General features: G+C 36.3%; 2 protein-coding genes across 2 annotated transcripts in view; one reads left to right on the top strand and one right to left on the bottom strand.

Annotated features, from left to right (window-relative positions):
• The window catches only part of shq1 (SHQ1, H/ACA ribonucleoprotein assembly factor), a 59,107-nt gene extending 55,343 nt beyond the window's left edge, over positions 1-3,764 (bottom strand). Inside the window, exon 1 of the mRNA XM_066698046.1 lies at positions 3,663-3,764. The gene's annotated coding sequence lies outside the window, so the exon portion shown is untranslated. The remainder of the gene's footprint in view (positions 1-3,662) is intronic.
• Positions 3,765-4,018: 254 nt separating this feature from the next.
• Positions 4,019-21,522, top strand: gxylt2 (glucoside xylosyltransferase 2). The gene is made up of 7 exons (XM_066698051.1): positions 4,019-4,453; positions 9,948-10,140; positions 12,655-12,786; positions 14,324-14,575; positions 15,216-15,339; positions 16,904-17,076; positions 18,327-21,522. Exons 1-7 carry the CDS (start codon positions 4,182-4,184, stop codon positions 18,504-18,506), a joined length of 1,326 nt encoding a protein of 441 aa, XP_066554148.1. The 5' UTR covers positions 4,019-4,181; the 3' UTR covers positions 18,507-21,522.
• Positions 21,523-23,100: the final 1,578 nt, after the last annotated feature.

The raw sequence follows: 23,100 nt of genomic DNA on the forward strand, positions 1-23,100 counted from the left end.
AACCACCAGGACTCTTCCTAGAGCTGGCCACCTGGCCAAACTGAGCGATTGGGAGAGAAGGGCCTTAGTCAGGGAGGTGACCAAGAACCCGATGGTCACTCTGACAGAGCTCCAGCGTGTCTCTGTGGAGAGAGGAGAACCTTCCAGAAGAACAACCCTCTCTGCAGCACTCCACCAATCAGGCCTGTATGGTAGTGGCCAGACAGAAGCCACTCCCAGTAAAAAGGCACATGACAGCCCGCCTGGAGTTTGCCAAAAGGCACCTGAAGGACACTCAGACCATGAGAAACAAAGATTGAACTTTTTGGCCTGAATGGCAAGCGTCATGTCTGGAGGAAACCAGGCACCGCTTATCACCTGGCCAATACCATCCCTACAGTGAAGCATGGTGGTGGCAGCATCATGCTGTGGGGATGTTTTTCAGCGGCAGGAACTGTGAGACTAGTCAGGATCGAAGGAAAGATGAATGCAGCAATGTACAGAGACATCCTTGATGAAAACCTGCTCCGGAGCGCTCTGGACCTCAGACTGGGGCAAAGGTTCAACTTCCAACAGGACAACGACCCTAAGCACACAGCCAAGATAGCAAAGGAGTGGCTACAGGACAACTCTGTGAATGTCCTTGAGTGGCCCAGCCAGAGCCCAGACTTGAACCCGATTGAACATCTCTGGAGAGATCTGAAAATGGCTGTGCACCGACGCTCCCCATCCAACCTGATGGAGCTTGCAAAGAAGAATGGGAGAAACAGCCCAAAAATAGGTGTACATTTAATCCATTTTGGAATAAGGCTGTAATATAACAGAATGTTGAAAAAGTGAAGCACTGTGAATACTTTCCGGATGCACTGTATATAAATAGTTTTACATTATAATTGCTAGTTTTAATATTAATTGTACTTGTTTAGTTGTAGTTTTTAGCTAGAGCTATACAGTGCTGTGGTGGGATGCGTTCAGAAAACAGTGCTGAATACAAGGCAATGAAGCAGCGTTTGCAGCAACCAGATCCATCACAATGCTGCACAGAGCCTGTAGTGCAGTCTTCCAAGCTTACTATGTTGAACATTTCAATACATTGCACAGAACAAGCCGCTGATGGCACAGGTTTTGATAGAGATTGAGTTTTAGTTGATAATTACCGTTCATTGTTTATTATTACAGCGTTTCAGTGTATTATTTTCATTTATGTTTCAGTGTATTGTTTATTTTCATATGAGTTCCAGTGTATTGCGTATTATTAGTGTTTCAGTGTAGTTTCATATTTTTATTTTCATTTTAGTGTACTGTTTATTGTTTTACTACAACAATGTTTTTGATTTGTGATTATTCGAATAATCGATCATTTTATGTATAGAATAATCGATTATCATATTAAATCGATAGCTGCAGCCCTAGTTGCCATCTTTCCAACAAGTCAGTTCTTCAAATTTCTGCCCAGTTAGAGCTGCCTCGGTCAACTGTAAGTGCTGTTATTGTGAAGTGGTAATGTCTAGGAGCAACAACAGTGGAAGGCCACACAAGCTAGACTGCCGAGTGCTGAAGCACATAGAGCGAAAAAAACGTCTGTCCTTGGTTACAACAATCATTACCGAGGTCCAAACTGCAGCTGGAGTCAACGTCAGCACAAGAACTGTTCGTCTGGAGCTTCATAAAATGGGTTTCCATGGCAGAGAAACCACACATGAGCCCAAGATCCCCATACACAATGTCAAGCATTGGCTGTAGTGCTGTAAAGCTCTCCACCATTGGACTCTGGAGCAGTGGAAACACGTTCTCAGGAGTGATGAATCACGCTTCACCATCTTGCAATCTGATGTATAAATCTTGGTTTGGCAGATACCAGGAGAACGATCCCTGCCTGAATGCATAGTGCCAACTGTAAAGTTTGGTGGAGGTGGAATAATGGTCTGGGGCTGTTTTCCAGGGTTCGGGCTAGGCTCCTTAGTTCCTTATCGCCCAACATCAGTGCCCGGCCTCACTAATGCTCGTTTTGCAGAATGGAAGCAAATCCCTGTAGCTATGTTCCAACATCTAGTGAAAGCCTCCCTATAAGAGTGGAGGCTGTTAGCAAAGGGGGGACCAACTCCCATTAATCATATTAATGCCCATGATTTTGGAATGAGATATTCAACAAGCCGGTGTCCACATGCTTTTGTTCATGTAGTGTATAACTGAAGACTACACAGTCATAAACAGATTCAATACTGGAAACGACCAAAGAATGGTTCGGTGCAGAATTAATCTCAATGCCAAAAGCAGAAAGAATAAAAGCATTGAAGAAATCAAGCAAGTCAATCGACATCATGAACCTCAGAAATCATCAAGAGTACAAATTAGAATTGAAGAAACGATTTAGTGCACTTTACAACCAACAAGAAGACCTAGATGCATCACAGTTGTGTGATAAAATCATGAGTGACACAGTGGAAATTGCAAGAGAATTTGGAGGACTCAATATATCACAACAAGATGAAAAGAACTTACAAGAATCAAGAGACCAAAAATCTAAAGTGAATTACACTGAGCTGTGCAAAACATTAAGGAAACGTATTACTGAAGATGTAAGAAAGTTTAACAGCAACCCGATTAAGGAAACCACTGAAAATAATGGGAATATCAAAAATGCAACAATGCCTCCAAATAGGAACGTTTTCAAATCGTTGCCCTGAAAAATTAAAATGGCACAACAATCAAACACTGAAATGCAATTATCACAAGAGTGGAATAACTGTACAAAAACCCATACTGGTGATGACAGCAGTAAAGAAGAAGAGGTCTCAATGAACACAAGTGAAATACCAGATGTGATCCCAGAAGAAGTAGACTATGCCATACATAAGATGAAACTCTGAAAAACACCTGGAGATGATGGAATCACAGTGGAGATGCTAAAAGAAACTGGAGAATATCTTGATAAAATGCTTGTATGTGAAATATCTGATATAATATGCATGGTACAGCTGTGATAAAATGGCTGGATAATACAAACGTGTATTACCTCAATTGGATTCATAATGCGTTAAATTACTGAATTATTTCAGGGGAAAAAACATTTCAAACCAGTTACAAATTAAGAAAGTTTTCCATCAACAAATATTTTCCTGTAGAGGGTGCTGAAGACTTCGCAATACAGAGGAGAAACGTGGAAAACACAAAAAAGGGAGCTAAATTTAAAATGAAAGCGAATAAAGAGGGAGAAGCATACTCTCCGATGCAAAGATCAATGAACACAATCTTTTAAAGTGGCCAGACTGAAGCCACACGCCGGTTGTACAATATGGTGCAGAAATGTGATGCGTGTGTGTGTTGATAGTATTGGGATGAAAAAGTAAAGTCCATACATGCTTCACTGGATAAACCTGAAATGCTGTATATATTTCATATATTAGAACATTTTTACTACCGTCATGTTGCCATACAATCAATGATAAATCAAACAAGAAGATGCAGGGTTCACACTTTAAGAAACTCAGTACAGTTCATGGTTTTAATCCAACACAGCTCACATGTTGCATTGTAAATAGTATTAGGCCATACACGAGTCGGCGCCCAACAGAGGCTAACAAACGTTTATAAAACAGTGAGCATAACCATCTGATGAGGAAAAAGAAATACAGGCATGTTACACAACCTTTAAGTGCTAACAATTGAAACAGATGTGTTACCTTTTCATCCAAACGACGCTGACAACCACCCGGAACTAGCGCACCGCCTCAGCACAAACAGCGCTGGGGACCCATGCGTGTACCGTATTACATACAATATACACGCACCGTCGATTTCGGAATTGCAATGGCCGACTTGGGAAGAGGATGTGCCAATATACTTTAATGCTTGATACTAGATGTACTAAGAACGTTGACGCACACACAATCACACACCCATAACACATGTATGTGTATGTCTAACTATTTAGCAATATCCGTCGACAGTGTTCACATCACACTCCAGCAATTAAAAACGGGGTAGACCACTCTAAGACACAGTACGGTAGTTGGTGGAAGCCCTCCTACCCCGTGTCATTTGACGTGCGGCTGCTGTGGCGCTCTGCTCGGTCTCATCCTCCTGCACAATGCAACTGGAGAGAAATCATCCCAAAATGTCAAGTCTGGCTTTAATTTCCTACCCACAGCCATGAAGGAAGACTCTGACGTATTTCCAGCGATCCGGAGCTCCATTCCACGATGAGAATTTATTGCAAGATTGTAGCGATCGCCCTGTGCTTTGGAGTTTTGCTACTTTTGTACTTTTTGGTAGGCAATGCTGCGGACGAGCCTCCTCTGAGAGAAGTTGCACAGCAGAACTATTTGCAGGCTTCCTCCAGAGTGGGAGACATAGTTTCTGCCGAGTTTCCCAAAAAATCCCATCCTGCTCCCCAGCTTGCACCAAAACAGCCACGTCCGAACCGAAAGGAAACCAAAGTGGCCAGAGGAGGGAATATACACCCAAACCTTAGGTAAGGCAGTTCAACTAGCATTGGGCTAATTCTTTCTGAAAATCAGTGATCGTCACATTAATTGCACTTTTTTTTCTTTCAACGTTACTTTTATTCCTAAACACGCTATTTGTATTTTCAAAATACAGATTGCATAAGCATTTAAAATGTTATTAATCATATTTTCTTTTTCACAGTCGACCAACACAATGTATTTGTGGTTGTTTGTATTGACCACAGTTGAGCTGCAATCATATGGTTGACTTATATATGTCTGGTCTTGAAAGTAGTTGAAGTAGTTGACCCATATTCTGTTTATTCATTCAGACACAGTACACTTCACCAATGCAAGGTCTTTAAGATATGTATCTTATTTTCAAGGACGTTTGAGAAGCCATCTGCAGCATTGTAATACATTTTACATTTAGTTATGATTAAACGAAAGCTGTCACCATCAGTACTGCACTATTATGAACTACATTTGTATTTCATATAACACACCCTCATATTACGATCCGCTAAGTTTCAAAGCAGATGTGTATGGTGGGAAAACAAATAATCCTGAATCAACATGTAACACTTGATATATGTTTTATTCTCTCCATATAATCTAAGTTGTCTTTAAACAGTAGATTTTAAAGGAATTTAGATGGGTGAGAACTGTATATACTAAGAATAATACCATTTAAAAATCAAATGTATTTAGATTGCATATTGCCACTCTGCAGAATCACCTGCTTTTTACATTACATTATATAATTAGTTCGGATGTTTGGAGGAAAGCAAAAACCTTTGTTCTCAAAAACCTGTGTTGCTATTAAATAAAACAAAATACTGTACTGTATATTGAAAAAATGCAGGTAGCATTTAAAATACCAAGTGTCATTTAACTGATTATACCTTTATGAGATGTGTTGAAACATCTCAGTTATTACGTATTTTAGTGAGGTTAGCATGAGTTTATATATATATATATATATATATATATATATATATATATATATATATATATATAAAATGTCTGTCTGTCTAGCATGGAATTTGGCAAAAACAAAATCCAATCATGAAATTGCATGTAAAAATTCAAATACATGTGAACCGACCTGAACTATTCTATTATTGCAGTAAACCTACTGCAATGATTAACCAAAACATATACCATAGATCATGTGTTAGTTCAAATAGTGTTATCACATATGGCACATGTTTTGCACACCCAGGGTTTTACCCTCCATAACACAAGTTCTGTTTCCATCGTTTGAACTAAGGTCACCTTGAGTGAAGTTAAATCCCTTATTCAAGTAGTCACATGATCTGCTTAAAACCACCAGAACAGAATCAATCCTTGGTTTTATAGATGTAATGTTTACAGGCATATCAGTCATGGGTATTTTTAACAATTGTTCCTGTTTACATGGATTTTGCATGTTCATTCAAGCTGAAGACGTACAATGACTATTTAGATCAACAATAACAACAATGTATTTTTAGGTTTGTGTGTCTGCAGTTTAGTGGAAACGGGTAACGTTAGACAGTCTTGAGGTTTGGCAACTGTACTTCTAATCTTTTGTTTTTAATCAAGACTTTAGCCACTTGAAAGGGAGAGGTGACAAATCTGAAGACACTTTAGTACTTCAAAAGCTGTTACTTGGTCTTAACAGGGGTAGATTATGCCATGGAAACACTACAGCAAAATGTTATGGTTTATGGTTTCAGTTTGATCAATATAATCCATATTACTGGAGAGGCAATTTATATATGGATATTTACAACAACAACAACAAAAAATGACAATCAAGTGAAGTTTGAGGTATATGAGGTATATACAACAGCAATCAAACCTGAATTGAATCAATTTTGCATTTTGTGCGTGGCAGTGAACCCCACTAGACAATTGAGAATAAGGCATTAAGTATTAGACCTACAGTGCTGGAAGAAACTGGTAATTCCAATGTTCTGCTACTGAAATGATACAAAAGTTGTTGTAAAATGTTTTGTCATCTCTGGGTGAAGTCAAACAGTGTGTATCCTCAAGTAGAGGACACACCCAGGCAGTGTAGTCTGTTGATAAAAAAATGAACCAGTAAACAGTATTATTTGTCATAAAAGGGCTGTCCTTGTTGGGTATCTGAGATTCTTATTTAAAAAAAGGCATTGCTGAGTGAAATTATATTTGGAAGTATGTTTAGGCTTAAGTGAAATCTGGCTTTGTGTGTTACATGATTCTCTTGTAATCTCCTATCATTTCCACAATATCCGCCACCCAGTTTCCTGTTGCATAACATGTAAACCATAGAAAATCTCTACCTTTCCTCTTCTGTCATCCCATCTTGAAGAGAAGAATGGATGAAATTACCAATGGTATAACATTTCACACCCTGTATGGTTTTGATTTTCATACAAAGAGCAGACAGAAGTACATAGATGCACAAGGAAATAATGTTAGTTTGTCCTAGAGACAGTCTTGGAGCCGACAAAATGTGATTGAGGTTAATATTCACATTATCAAAGTACGGAAGGCAATAGTAACCTTTTTGTAGATATGGAATCAATAATCCTGGTCTGCAGGGTTGCAACATACTCCTCCTTAATGAGTTCTGGAGTTTTACTAGGATGCTCTTGCCGGTGCTGACCAAGCCTGGTGATTGTCCAGGCTGTAGTTGATTGATCATGCTTCGACTCTTTCCATCTTTGTGTTGCTCAGGCAGTGTGAGCTTGAGCAGCATCTTAAAAAACTTTTTGAACAAATAGACGTTTGCATAGATGGACAGAACTTGCATTTGATGTTTCTTGACTGCACTGTCATTAAGTTTTCCTTTTTTTCTGAATTGACTGTTTAGGAGTAAACAAAATAATACTATACTTCATTCATGCTTCTATTTTCAAGACATAACAAACATGATGTGGAAAAAGCAATGAATGCAAATGCTATTAGTTAATTGGTTGAATTGGCTCAAAATCTATGGTTAGTTTGTTTGGCCCTACATAGGTATACTTGAAAATTACTTCAATTTGTTTGTTTGCACGTTAACGTGTTAATCATTAACATGTTAATCTCTCACAGAACACACAATTGCAATAAAACCACAACCGCAATAGAAACTTAACCGGATCTATGGCAAATATATTTGCCCAGCTGTACAGGAATATTCCCAAAAAGAAAAAAGGTTATTAGCAATTAACCGGTAATGAGGTAGATATGTTCAAATAGCCTCCTTACTGAAGTCCATTGCTGACCACTTAAGTGTTTTGGGAGGAATTTGAAATTTCCAGTTCAGTCTGGTTGTGATTGTAAACGTTTGCAGCTGTGCTTCTCAGATTCTTTACAGCTGGCTTGAGTTGCCTGCCAATACCTCCACCAAAATTTACATTTGAAAATTAAGATGTTGAAAATCTTTCTTATTTATTTACTTCTCTATTGTGCATACAGGCATTTAATTAGTTTTAAAATGCCACTCAGGATTTTTCATATTTTTTTCTGTCCTTTATATCTGGATTTTTACATTTTTATTTGCTGTCTCGGGGGGGTGGGGGGGGAGTATTCCAGCATTATTTTTACATAAATAATATGTGGTCTGCTCAAATGATTTGTTCAGTATTTTGCTAGCTCCCCTTAGCAGTTACAAATCACCCTCTATACATATGTGTCCTGAGGCGATTTGGAAATGGATTTCTGTATGCCTTGTCAAATAAATTGGTTTACCATAACTAGCTTTAAACGTGGGGGAGCCAAATGTAAAAACCTCTTGGCAGACTTTTCTACAATCTAGAGTTGAAAAATCAGTTCATCTTTCTGACATGGGTCATGATCCATTCTGCAGGGCTTACAGTAGAGGGATTGCTTCACATGAACTGTGGAAAAACTCTTTATTTCTTTTAAGGTGTCATGTGTATTCATATTAATTTAAATAAGTTCTTAACATTTGAATCTTTAGGAAAGGCATAAGCAATGCTGATGAGAAAAAAAAATCTATGAAAGCTTCAATGTGTTACTAGCTTCTGATTTTTCAGTTATGCTTTAACATGTACATTTACAGTTATCTATAACAGGTGATCAGTGCAGGTGCAGTCCATAAAATATGCATGCCTGATTCCTGCAGTCATTCATGAATTTAAATGTAATACATTTTCTTTCTGTAAGTCACTAATTTACAGGTGACAGTATCTCTTGGTGGAGAAGGTATTGGAACAAGTATTTTGCCAGCCAAGTGTATCTTAGTTGTTCAACATCATTCAATAGATTGACAGTGTATTTTCTAATAGTAACAATGAAAATAGACTACATTATAATAAAGCAATGATGTACATTCAACTAATAGACACAATTGTGTTGAATATGGACATTCTTTTTAGACAAACAGATTTGTATTTATTACCAGAGAAACTCTTGCTGTAAGAAAGTGTTTTATTTAAATGGTAGTCCTTTTTGGAGTACAAAAATAGGTCAGCCTTTTTAATTTTTAAAAAGTACTATTTGTTCTGATTGTTTTATTTAAAACATTGTTGTTGAAATATACAATGTAGTGCTGCAGGTATCTTAAATCATTATTTTGGAGTCTTAGCAACCAACGGTACTGTATATACATTTTTAGAAGGAAAACATTGCCATTTTTATTTTGTATTCCTTTACCCGCTTGCATGAATGTGATGCATAGAACAAGAAGTCTGACCTTCAGAAACCAAAAATACTGCAGCCTCCTTGAGTGATTATCTAGGCACCCATATATCATGCTTAATCTCTGCTATATAAATGTCTTTCCATCAAGCAGAAAACCAAATGAGATGCAAAAGTCTGTCCTGATTTGTCTGACTAATCAGTCAGAGCACCTTTTCCTATAACACGGACAGAAGCACCTTTTCAGATTTCGCATTGTGCTTAGGCAATGCATTTATCTTTCATTTCTTACATTGTGCAGAGAGCCTGTATTCTGATGTTTTTGCTCTGGTATAAATGTGGCTGCCAGCGAAAGGCCATTTCCTTTAAAAACTACAAAGATAAATGTTATCTTTGGTGCCAAAAAGCTGTTAAAGAATAAAATGCTCCTAGGTTTATTTTCCCAGTCTTGCTGCCACGTGTACAGCAGACACAAGAGTGCTTTACATTTGCAGGTTCTGAAAAAGAGCACTAGCACTTCAGTACGCATATTAATCAGTTGGTGTGGTTTTTGTAATGGATGGTGTTTAAATATCTACACTACAAGTCGTATAATTTGTAAACATTTGTAGCTTGACCTCTTGGTTACAGTTTGCAATATTGTTTAACCATGTTAAATCAATTTATACAATAGGTGCAGTTGCTTCATTGTCAGGATGTGGCCAAACAGAGCAGGGTGTGAACAATCTTTTGAGAAATCAGAGGGTTGATTTTTAAACTGAAAATCATTTGTAGGTAACTGACATCTGTTAAAGCTTGGACATTTACATAAAGGCATCTTTAACTATATATATTTGCAAGGATCTGTCATGATGAAGCATTGTTATTTATATGTATAATTTTTGTATTTTTGTTGTGTAGACGAAAGACTGTTTTAATAAAGTCTGCTTTGAAGAGTGCTGCTGAGGAATGGATGCACTTGGCTGTGGTGGCCTGTGGGAATCGTTTGGACGAAACCCTCACCATGCTCAAATCTGCTCTAATCTTCAGTGTGAAGAAGATCAAATTTCACATTTTTGCAGAGGACTCCTTAGGTTCTCAGTTCGAGAAAGGGGTAAGTTATCCATTATGAGCTGTCCAACCTTTCACTTGGATATAATGCATATTGCCAGCAGCATCTTTTGTGAAGTGTAAATGTTTCAGCATTGTTTTTCTAATGTTCCTTTCCAATTAAAATGCTCTTGTCAGGTCTCCGCTGTTACTTTCTTTTTAATGCAGCATTTTTTTATTTTTACTTTATTATTTGTTTTGGTTCTTCTTGCATTTCCTGCCTTCTGGAGTTTGTACAATGTACCCAGTTCTTTAAAAGTATGCAGGAAGCTGGTGTATGAAATAAAACCTTTCAGTAGTCTGCAATTACAATGTTCACTTTCTTTGTAATTTCAGAAACGTATCGGACTTTGCTAATGTGTTTTGACCAATGAGGGCATGTTTTGTACATCATGTGTGCTGAGCAAATGTTGTACTGTGAATAGGAATAGGAAGTGATTTTTTAGGATAAAATGCATAACAGGCCCTTTGGCATGATAAACAATTCAAGCCACTATCAGAATCTATGATCGGTACACAACAGTATGTTTGAGGAATCCAAGATTCTGATCTTTTCTCATACATTAATTCTGCTGTTTTTATTCTTATTTTTATATTCAAAATATGTAGGTTTTTATTATGGCAATTTTACCCATCTAATGTTGTGTGCATGCAGAACATCATATGTTATCATTGGCATCTGGTAAATGATTTAATAATTTTAATCTGCAATGTCAGTCTATTAATTCTATTGATGAACATATGAGATATAAATAAAGTATTGATGGAATAGAACCTTTTCCACACTCAATGTGAAAACCAGATGAAATTAAGGTTCTAGATTGGTGAAAGCAGAACACCTGCAGGGCTTTTATTATTGTGGAGCTCAGATGCCTTTAGGTTACAATTATATCTCCCACACTTTATTATTATGATTTTTACCTCTAGTTTATTGAGCTCTGTTGGCAATTTCTAGAAGATAATTTTATTTTGCTGCCACTTTGCCAGAAGCACACAATTCACAAACAAATCAAGGGATGGCATTGTAAAGGTGTATTCATTGTGGTTTGGGATTGCTGCATTTTAATTGCTTTTGTATAGATCATACATTTGAATTCCACACAAAAGACCTGTGATTGTGACAAATACCAGATTCTGTAATTTGTTTAATTTTGTCTTCCTGTAAATCCCCCCTTTTTTATCGGCTGCTCCAGTTTCCTACTCACTCCAGTGTAATTATAACATTGTGGGGCTATTGACGTTTTTGTTAGGATTGTGAGCAGCCAGCTGGTGTTTTCATAATCTGTTCTGCAAGATCCTGTGTGTACCAACAGGTTGCCTAAATTTCTCACCACCTTGAGAGAATTTGAGTTGCTCACTGCCCAACTCTTTTATTGGGAATAATCTACTCCCCAGATGATAATTCATTCAAGCCATGCAAAGCAAAAACATATGTTAGACAGTCTAGTAAAGATAAACAAGCTGAAATGAAATACTGCAAAAGCATTAAAAATGCAGAGAACACAAGTTCCTTTAAGAGGAAAATGTTCCTGAAAAGCGAGTGCATGCATCTCCAAATCTATATATTTTTTTTACTTTGCCTGAGAAGTCAGCTATTGTAAAGCAACATAGATTTTCTCTTTGTCAGCAAAAATATGGCCAACACATAATGTTTTGATTTATTATATTTTTCAGCCAAATTATTTCATAATACTGTATATTACTCAGGAGCTCAGAGCTAAACAGAGCATGAGATTACGTGCTGCACCAGCACACAGGAGGCATTTTAGAGGTGTCTCAAATCGCACACTGATCTTTAAGAAAGAGTTGTCTTTGTCTCTCCAGCCGCATATAGAGGTTTCTCAGTCTCTACAGAGCACAGGATCGTGTGGTCATTCCGAGGTTCTTTTCCAAAAAGATGGGAAATTAACAGCCAGATTTTCTGAAATGCATTCAAAACGTCTGTACCCCTAAATTAAAAATATTGTGTTTATTCTATATCCAGAAACAGCTACTGTACCATAATTGCACCAGTCAACCCAGCTGTAGAAATGGGATCCAGAATTTTCTTGTGGGCTATTCTGCAGTGTGATAAAACTGTTGTATTAAACCAACAAACTTACTACACCATTGTAAGTCTTCGTTCAGTACAAACACTGAAGCTAAAATGTAACCCTAATTTGATGACTAAACCCTTATTTTTTACTTCAAAACACACACCTTCACCAGTATCCCAAATTAAAACACATTTCAAGTTCAAATTTTAATTGAATATACATCTAAATCTTAAGTTAAGGACACAGCATTAAATTAGCCTAACAAGTAATTAATGTTCAGATTTCTTATTTTGAACTGTGATACTGTGCTGCACTGTGCACCAATTTCTCCCCGTAATAGAGAGTGTGAAGTGGTTATTTATTATCTGCAACTTAAGTGCCAGTTAAAAAAAAAACTAAATTAACTAGTTAGCAGGTAGCAATGTGAAATGAAGTGATTGTAATTTGCTTAAATACTGCATTTTTGTTCCTTCTTCTTCCAGCTGAACCAGTGGCCTCATCCCATTTCCTCTAAGTTTCAGTACAGTATCTATCCTATCACATTTTCAGTGGGGAATGCTCTGGAATGGAAGAAATTATTCAAACCTTGTGCTGCCCAGCGACTCTTTCTTCCAGTAAGCCTTCTATATTTAATTTCACTATACAGGAGGTACTATAAAACCAATGTGAACCCAGACACTCTGACCGGTAGGATTGTAAATGATAAGATTGAATACATCTTGAGTCAGATAACAGCAGCTACAATATAAGGTTCAATTAAAGTGTGCACGTTTCAGTCATGACGTTTATGGACAAATCAATACATTTATTAAACCAGTCTGTAATGTTTTAGAGGGAAACCCAGATGTGATGTATTTAGGTATTCATTCATTTAAGTTGTGAATGGACACACGTTAACGAAATCGCGTTCCCTTCATACTGATAATCTCTGCGGAGCTGCTGTACAACAGACCTGAACACCATTTACAAAACAACAGCTTGAAACACCGTCCAGTTGTTCATAAAATATTAATAAAATCGGCTGCTATCGCTCCGATTATTATCCTCCATTTTATTTTAACCGTCCACACAACTTGCTTAAGCCAGTGGAAACGCCCGTTTAAGCATCCTGCAGTGGAAACGGGGCATTAGAGCCAGTGGCACAACTATTTGCCGTGTACAGCATGTGGTTGAAAGCAATATATTTTTCTAATCATATAAACCAGATAGAAACACTAATGACAATTGTTAACGATATTTAAATGTGCCTCATTTTAATGAAGCTGTTTTTTTTTCACCCTTGAACAGCGGTAGTTGTGCTGCTTTACAAAGTGTAGTTTTACAGTCCTCCAAATTCAATTACTCAACTTTTGTGATGCGAGTCCACAATTCCAGGAGTGAATTCATCATAAACCGCCAAAAGCAATTTCAGTTTATATTTAATTACATTTTTATGCATACAGGTTGAGTAACAGAGACATGAAAGTGTAGGAATCTCTTTGGAGGGTATGTGCAGTTGGAGTGATAACTTGGTGATTCTGACTTAATTTAATCACAGTTGGGGAGCTGCTTCGTGTGTTTGTTCCAATACAATCTCTCTGGCACCTCTCCCTCTGTTTGTGCTCACTGATTGATTCTGTCTTTTTGTGTGTGTGTGCTTTTGATTCAATGCATTGCACCTGAGCTTATCGAATGCATTAACAGGTTAACTAAATGGCAGAATTGTGGTTTTTGAAAGGGTATTTATTCCTGACAAGTAAAGATTGCAGTCCTTTTAACCCAGTCCTGCTAATGCATCTTACCATGTTTCTAACCATGGACCATAATAACAAAATGTTTTTACATCTATGCATTGTTGGAATATACCCAAATATGTGTATTAGAAGTTAAAAATATGATTAATTATAACTACAGATGCATTTTGTGTATGTATGCAAGATTAGATTAGATTAGATATTTGCATGCTAAACTGATAATTGCATTTGAGATAATGGGATTGTTATTCATGCAGACATTTCACTGGAATTTATCCAATTTATTCCCCCCCCCCCACCCCTTCCTTTATTTATTTTTTCAGGGAAGGCAGGGGGGTTAAACATATTTTATGTATACATACAATAAAAGTTTACCTTAGGTACAGGAAAAAATGTTTTTTACCATTTGATTGAGCAGGTTATCTTGAGGGAAGTAGACTCTCTCCTTTATGTGGATACAGACGTCCTTTTCTTAAGGCCGATGGATGACATCTGGAGCTTTCTCAAAGAGTTCAACAGCACCCAGCTTGCAGCAATGGCACCAGAACATGAAATCCCCAAAATAGGCTGGTACAGCCGCTTCGCTCGACATCCGTTTTATGGAATGACAGGAGTCAACTCAGGAGTGATGCTGATGAATCTAACTCGCATACGAAGCACACTCTTTAAGGTACGATATGCTGTCAGTTCTGTGCCCAGTGCAGGAGTGCCATGATGATAATTACTTCTTATTAATTAAAGGACTTATTTTCTGTTTGTTCAGTAATTATAAGTTTATTTTTTTCCACTGGTCAGACAGAAACTCTAATATACCTAAAGTGACTCAGAGCTTTATTAATAATGACTTGCCCGTGACTCATAATAAAACTTTACAAAAAACATTACTGCTGTTTACCCATAGGTAAGTCTCAATTAGAAACAGGTGCACACAGTTTCAAGAAAATTACCAGGCATTTAAATTGTATTGCATGCTGAGATGACCATTAAGGTAGCCTGTATTCAGTAATTAAATTACCTGGAAAAGGAAATTCTCGTGCTCACATGTGAAAGAACAAATTCTACATTTTGTGTCCAATTAAATGTACACTGTGCTTTCAGCAATTGCTCAAACACTCCATAAGTGCTACTATTTCAGTTCACGTACCTTGAAAGGGCACTGAAATTATAGCTTTCCCTCTCAAATGTCACATTTTGCTAAAAATGTGTGTTTACAAAAGCAACATGTCAGCCAGGAGCATTAAAGGGAGTTGTTCCTGACATTTATGAAAAGGCATTAAATGCATTTTTTTCACTTCTTGTTAAACCTTTAGAACAGCATGATTTCCACTGGATTGTCATGGGAGGACCTTCTTCACCCTCTCTACCAAAAGTACAAAAATCACATCACCTGGGGAGACCAAGATTTACTGAACATTATTTTTCACTACAATCCAGGTATGGAGCTCTGTCTAACTCTGGGTTCTCAAATGAGGGCAGCTTTTGTTGCAACCAAACTCCCAGTAACTCAATCGGTCAGATTAGCTGATTAACTGGATGAATTAAATACTTCTCTGCAGACTGAAAAAGGTTAAATAAGTACTCACAGACATCAGTTGGACCAAAAAACTAAATATACTGTGGTCCCACAGGAACCGGGTTTAAAGTAGGGAATTAATCTTTGGATATCGGCCTTTGGAGGAGCTTGATTGCTTCTTCACAATGACTGACCAGTGGATTGCATCAATATTTTGAATTGTTATAGCACTGTTTCGATGGCAACTCTAAAATAATAGTTATGTAAAAACAGCGTTTGCTTATCTCATGTATATATTTCCTTTTAATTCTAATTATTTTGGTGTCCCTTTTTTATTTTGCTTCTCAGTCAATTCCTTGCACTGTTATTTTTAGGTGTTACTGCAAGCTTGTAGGAGATAATTGGAAGACAGATTTAGCAGCATCCTTCGCAAACTAAAACAAGTCACATTTGTGTATTTATTTTTAGTGGTGTTGGATTGCACTCTCTTCACTGACAGCAGTGATTATGTCTTTCTGAATATATTGTTTCAGTGACAATCTCATCCTAATATATGATGTATATAGCACTGTACAGTTGTGGAGGGACTTATTTTAACCACCACTGAAATGTAGCACCTGAACCCATTCAGTTGATGCACAGTGGCCATTTTATGGCAGTATCTCGCCACACTGCACATGTGAGGTATTATTTAACTTATTTAACTAAAGAGGGATTTATTTTCAAGTGGACCCAGTTGAGAGCCTGACTGTTGAGAGAGCCTGTTCACCAGGGTTAGCACCCCTACTACTTAAAGTAACACAGGACACACATGTAAAGAGATGGAAAACTGTTACGATTTTAATGATTGTTTGATTTTGTCGGATGTGCAAACGTTGGATTGCTTTCCTGTAGAAACTCGCTTCAGTCAGAAATCTGGAGACTTCACTATTTTTCTAGTTCATCTAATAGAAAGACATTTGTGTACATGTTAGGGTCTCGCAAACACAGAAACCAGATAATAAGCAGTGCCTGTGGTGACACAATTGTTTTCTGGGAAATCCTGTTCCCCATAATAGATTACTCAAAATGTCCTTCATAATACAATAAACTGCTATTCAAAATAGCCATACCATTTCTGTGCCAGCCCTGTAATGTGACAGACATTTGGAGATTGCAATACTTTAATCTGATTTCTGTCTCTTTCCTTAAGCAGGTCTGTGTAAGCGACAGAAGTAAGCGCTCCCACAGGCTCTACCCACAGAGATAACCACAGGTGCAGTTTGCTAGGCAGGGTATTAAATATTTAGTGCCAGGACATGATTTGGCAGAATTTAGTTTTGTCTGGCAATATCAATGGAGGCAATTTAATTGAACAATTATTCCTGCATTCAGACACCAGGAAGCTGCAAATAGATAAGAAATGGCCTGACAACCCTTTGGCATTGAATTTAAATACTGGGATTTCATGCATTTTTTTCCCCCTATTTTTCTTTTAACTCCCAGAGTGCCTCTACACATTCCCATGTCAGTGGAACTACAGACCGGATCACTGCATGTATGGCAGCAACTGCAAGGGTGCAGAAGAGGAGGGAGTGTCTGTTCTCCATGGAAACCGTGGCGTTTACCACGATGATAAACAGCCTGCGTTCAAAGCTGTGTATGAGGCAATCCATGATGTGAGTTAATGGATTCGACAGATAACGTGAGAAGGAGCCTGCCAACAGTAGCGACCGTGGTTCTAGGACGTTGGGATCAATTATAGTGAATTGATTTATGTACAACATAGGAAACCTGTGCACAGGATCAATATAGTTCACAGAAAGGGATTTTGTAGCTATGCTTTCATTGTAGAAGTATTGGAGCAGACCATTATGTAATATTATTATACTATTATATAATACTCTCGTCCAATACTTCTACAATGAGAGTGTGGCTACAGAAGTCCTTTCTATTAAATACTATTGCCTTTGTTGGGCCAGCACCTCGTGAAGGATGGACAACACTGGAGTGCACAGATGTTCTTTCTCTATATTTACATACAGCACCACCATCACTGGCATCAGCCTGTATCGATCCACTGCTGATCGTTTGTGCTCATATCCATTCATTTCTTTTTCTATCTATTCTTGATTTTCCTTGTTTCTTTGTGTTGTGCGCAGTTCCTGTATCATTTTTCCATTAGGTGACCAGGTTTCACACCAGTGAGCACTGGTACTATGTATTGATCAAATACTTTTCTCTTCTAGCAAATGGGTCAGTTTCATTTCAGCAGCTGTTTCTTCCAAATGCACTCAATCCCAGTTTCACTCCTCTTTTGATTTGTTCCATAATCTCTCTGTCTTTGTGTGTGTGTATGTATGTGTGTGTGGCTACCTGATGAAGAAACGGTAGTCAAAATGCATTATTTTAGTTTTTTCAATAAAATGAAACATTGTTTCAAATACAAAAAATAGTCCTTTCTAAATACGTTGCAAGTGAGAGTGCTGCTACAATTTTTTCATTGTATATTTTTGCCTTATTTGGGCCGGCACCTCATGGGGGAGTGAAGACGCTGCAGTGCACAGATGCTTTTAAGTTACATATATATATATATATATTTCACTTTATCAACAGCTGGAATTTAAAACTTGATTGAAATTATTCTAATTTACTTTTAACTGTATGACGGGAATGCGTCTTCGCTCTTAATTCTCTTCTTCTCCGACATCTTGGCTCCCTCTGCTGGTTAGTTTTGAGCTTTGCAGACACATTGCACTGTGGTGTACCTTTGGTAACATATTTAACACAGTTTTTTGTGGTATTGTTTTCCTTGTTCCTTTGCTGCCAAATTAAGGGATATTGTTTTCATTTAAATTACATTATGAAATGCATTTCATATTTGCAGGGATTGTTGAAGAGAAGCATTTAATTTTTTTTTGTCTTACAGTATCCATTTGAAGATAACTTGTTCCAGTCCATGTTCTACCCACTCCAAGCTAAATTTCTGGACACGGTCAATACGCTGTGTGGCCGAATTCCTCAAGTGTTCCTGAAGCAAGTGGAGAACACCATGAGAAGGGTTTATGAGCAGCAAGTAGTTGTTCATATGAGGCCACCATCGAACTAAATATTTATATATAATTATATATTTTTTTTTGTGTAATTATTATTTTTTCTCTTTGTCATCAAATTGGAACTACACAGTGGCGAAAGACAGGTGCTAGCACAAAGAATGTGTTGTTTTCATCCTAGCAGAAAAGGAAATGGAAGTGCAATGTGAAAAAGTTCAACAGACTGCTTCTGTAAATGTATACACCAGGAAATAAGACTGACACCATCATTGCCACCGTGGAAGACAAATTGTATCTTACAATAATTGATCTTTATTATTCCAGCAAAATGTGTTTGCACCATAGGGGTTTTAATCTATGATCTGACTAGTGAAACATTTGCTGGAAAAAAGTTTAAAGGGCAAAATCTTGTAACTACTGGAAAAAATCTACATAAACCAGGGTATTTATCAACTCCATTACTGTTTTGGGGGGAATACAGCTTTTTTTTTCTATCAGTAATGCTTATTATGAGTAGTTGCTTTTCCTCAAAGATTGAGAAGGTTCCTCGTATTATTATTATTATTATTATTATTATTATTATTATTATTATTATTATTATTATTATTATTTTCTAAATCTTGAGTTTCTTTCATAAAAAACCTGTTGCTTACATTCAATGTTTTCATGAACCTGTGTGATTACATGAAACATGTAAAATACTTTCAGCAAAGGATCAGTTATGTGAACAGTGAACACTACAAAACATCAATCAATGAGAGTGCAAGGAAATATATTTGTAACTATTGGAGGAGCAAATGACAAGCAAAAACCAAGACAGTTACTTAAGAATGAAGTGTAATGTTTTCACTAAATAGACTTTTTAAATTTTTAATTGACTCATTTGATTTTGAAAAATAATGAAGTCATTAGAAAGTGTAAATAGACATATGCATACACCTTAAAATGACTTTATTATTTTAATCATTTGTGTTTTACTCTGTTCAAATGTTTTTTTTGTTTGCAGTAATACTGGCTTCCATTGCATAAAAAACTATGTCTGGTGTCATGTTAACATTTACTCTTTTCAAAGCTATAATATTTTTTATTAAGTGTGATGATCTGAAATAATTATTGATCCTCAATTATATTAATTTGGAGAGAAACGTTATGTTGGTTTTCCATACAGCCTTAATATTAATACGTTTAAACTTTTTTCTTCAGGGAAAAGTTAATGCCACGTATTAATATGTTTGACATATGAAAATGCTACACTAAATACAGATGTCTTACAAACGTTTGTTAAATTATGGCTGCACTTTACCATAGATCTGTGGATTAGAATGATTGTATAAAGTAAAGCTTATTGTGGTGGAGTAATGTGTTAAAATACACTGGAGCAGGTTAAATCACAACTTCGCAAATTATAAACCCAGTACGTAATGACAGTTTACATTTTGCACAAGGGTGGAGCTCTAACAAAGAAAGTATTAGGTCTAGGTGATCTTCTGATTTCCAAATATTAAGTAATTTTAAATTCTTGAACTGCCTGTTACTAAAATACATATTTAATCCATGGTAAATTCGAATAAAAGGTGTCTGTGATAACACTGAAATGCACCAAAGCAAAACAAAATATAATTTCCATCTGTAAACGCTGTGGTCATTGAAAGAAATGAAAGAATCCTAAAATTGCTAATTTGATCACTTCTGACACCACTCTTCATCAATAGTAAAAGAAAGAAAGCGCTCCCTGTTGGGAAGTTGATGTTCACTTCCTGTACAGAATACAAGCCTACAGGTGGATGTGATTTCATAAACCATAATAACTTAACTTTAATAACACCAAATTCAATTATTAAAACATGCAACTTAGTATCTTGTTATATCTTTTAGATTATACTTCTCTACTGGTTTCAAAATACACTATGGATTACCACACATGCACTCATGTATTACTGAAACAAAGTAGGGTAATTTGTAAATATGAAATGACGGCTTACTTTTCTTATTTTTAATTGTTTTTACTTGGGAAACACTGCACCGAAGGAATATGAATCAGTATTAAAACTTGTTTTTGGTTTTTCTTTTTTGTTGTTGTTCTTGTTTGTATGCATGATGGAATGAAAATGCTGCAAGCCATCAGATGTGAAATTTATACTAAGCAGCATCAAATAAAATCCTCTACTCCCTGAAGGCAATTATGATTGATGCTTTCATGTTTGCATCACATTTTTACATTCATAGCTGTAGGAAGCCTTAGTTTTGGCCAAGCTTCATTAAACTTCATCAAAAGCCAGGATTGTGACAGAAGAGTTTTCGGCAATAAAGATGATAGCAAGAGAAAAGATTAATAATATTTTGTCAATATGTATTTTAATTTTATGCAGCCACTAAAGAAAACAATGACAACAATCCAAGTGACTAGAAGTGTTTTGAGGAGCCAGAAGTAAAAGCATCCAACCTAATTAATTAACAGTTTTACAAACAACATTTTAATTAAATTGTTAGAATATCATACACATACGTTACATACATACGACTTCTATGACTGATGAAAGTACTCTTCTTTCAAACATTTAACAAAATCTTTAAAAATATATACATAGATGAATATGTTATACACATAAAAGAATCTCAGATATGTGAAGAGAATGTAAAATTAACATGTTTTCTTTTGAACAAATTGCATTGATGATGGGGTTGAGACTATAATGCATGGTATTTTGTTGAAAATTTTAAACTGGAAAGAAAAGTTAAAATCTCAAGAATCACTATGCTTTGTATTACATTGCTTTTTCATTCTTTCACTTTTTTTTATACATTTATTTTCAAACAAAACAAAATGCACTTAAGATTTATAGCTCCCAAGGAGAATGAATGTGTATTTCTGCGTTTCAAAAATGTGTGCTCTCATGCTGTCAGTGTTTTAACTTATGCACATAAAATTGTGTGAAGGATTTGCAATAGATATGCATGTGAAGGGTGTTACATCCTTTCATAATTATTCAAAGCACAAATACAAATCAAACTGAATATGTGTCACTGTGTAATCCCACAACATCTCAATAAAAATACCTTTTTTTTGTGAAACCTGATGTGGTCCATTTCCTTGATAATGAAATATGAGTACTCTGATACATTAAAAAACAATTTCTGAAATAGTAAGTTTAAATATTAGACTATTTAGACAAAGTGTTAATTCCCCATACATAATTACTTGTATTGCTCTTTTATTGATATTTATGAGTTCTAAGCAATCGCCAATGGGGATTATGAAGCTGTTTACCCATTGCCCTTTAATCTGTGAAAATTGTATTAATCTCTAAACTGCTGTAACATATGGTTGAAAACTAAATGGTAATTTGAAATGTTTGACATGTTTAGAACCTATTTCAGTGTAGGTTTATAGGACTCAGATTGTACATGACTTTGAGACAATGTATTAAACTTTCAAAACACTGCAAACTATTATTCTTCTAAAAGGAAGTATGTAGAGAAGATTTTATTCCCATTTGTGTATGACCCAAATTGCAAGCTTTCTATAGCTTTAAAATATATATATATATATATTACAATATAAAAATATATAATTGTGGGATATAGATGTAAATAAAACTAACTTTTTAGTAAGTGCATATGTGCTGTAGTATTGTTTCCTAGTATTGTGACTACCAGCTGGATTTCTTAAAATATTAGAATCAAACCTTTCATAGAACTATCTTTAAAAAAGTAATTTACAGTTTTTATTTACAGTAAGTGAAGATGTTCCAGTGGAAGGTGTGAAAATATAGATTCATTTCCTTCTTTGCGTACTATCCCTCAGCAACACAATCCAAGCACCGGGCAGCTGGCACACCACCAGGAAATGGAGCAATAGATCAGTTCTACTGTAACATACAAAGTTGCAAAGAAGACTTGTAAAATCATGTCATTCATTCATTCATTCATTCACTCAATCATTATTTCTCTCCCATAACAATGTAGTGTACACTTTGTTATATTACCTTACCAATTATGAAAAGTAATACAGCTGCATATTGCATCTACATTAATAAAACTATTCACAATAGGTGCATACTTGACATGAATCTCAAACTTTTGAAGGAGATTAATGCTCAAGTTATTTCACAGCTTAAGAAAATTCTGTCATTTTTGGAGTGCTGGAATGATACAATTTGAAAAATACAGCACTTGCTCAAAGAAGTACACATCGAAGAATAACTTGTCATTTCCGTTCATTGAAAATATTAACTGGCAGTCTAATTCACAGTCTATGGAAATGGTTGCTAATTTGGAGCTTTGAAGAAATGGAGGTTGGCATTGCTTACAGTTCTCTTTAGTGATAAAGGAAGGATTACTTAAAAACCTCATGTATCTATTTGGGCTGCTGATTCATTTGACCAGGCTGCCTAGGAGATTTTAAAGTCTATGTATTTACACGGCAGGGGTGAAGATGTAACTCCAACTTGTTCCCAAGTTGTTAGGAATCTCTCTGTATCTCAGTTCAATTGAGTGTTTCCCTGAAGTAGCCTCACAATTCACTGCCTCTGCCACCTTAAAAAAGGAAATCAGACCATTATCAGAGAACGTGGTTAAACCTGGGTTTGGACAAGGCCCACAATCTGCATGCAGAACACAAGTGTTGTATGAAAGAGGTTTAACGATAGG

Source organism: Amia ocellicauda, chromosome 3 (assembly GCF_036373705.1).
Source record: "Amia ocellicauda isolate fAmiCal2 chromosome 3, fAmiCal2.hap1, whole genome shotgun sequence".
Lineage (NCBI taxonomy): Eukaryota > Metazoa > Chordata > Actinopteri > Amiiformes > Amiidae > Amia > Amia ocellicauda.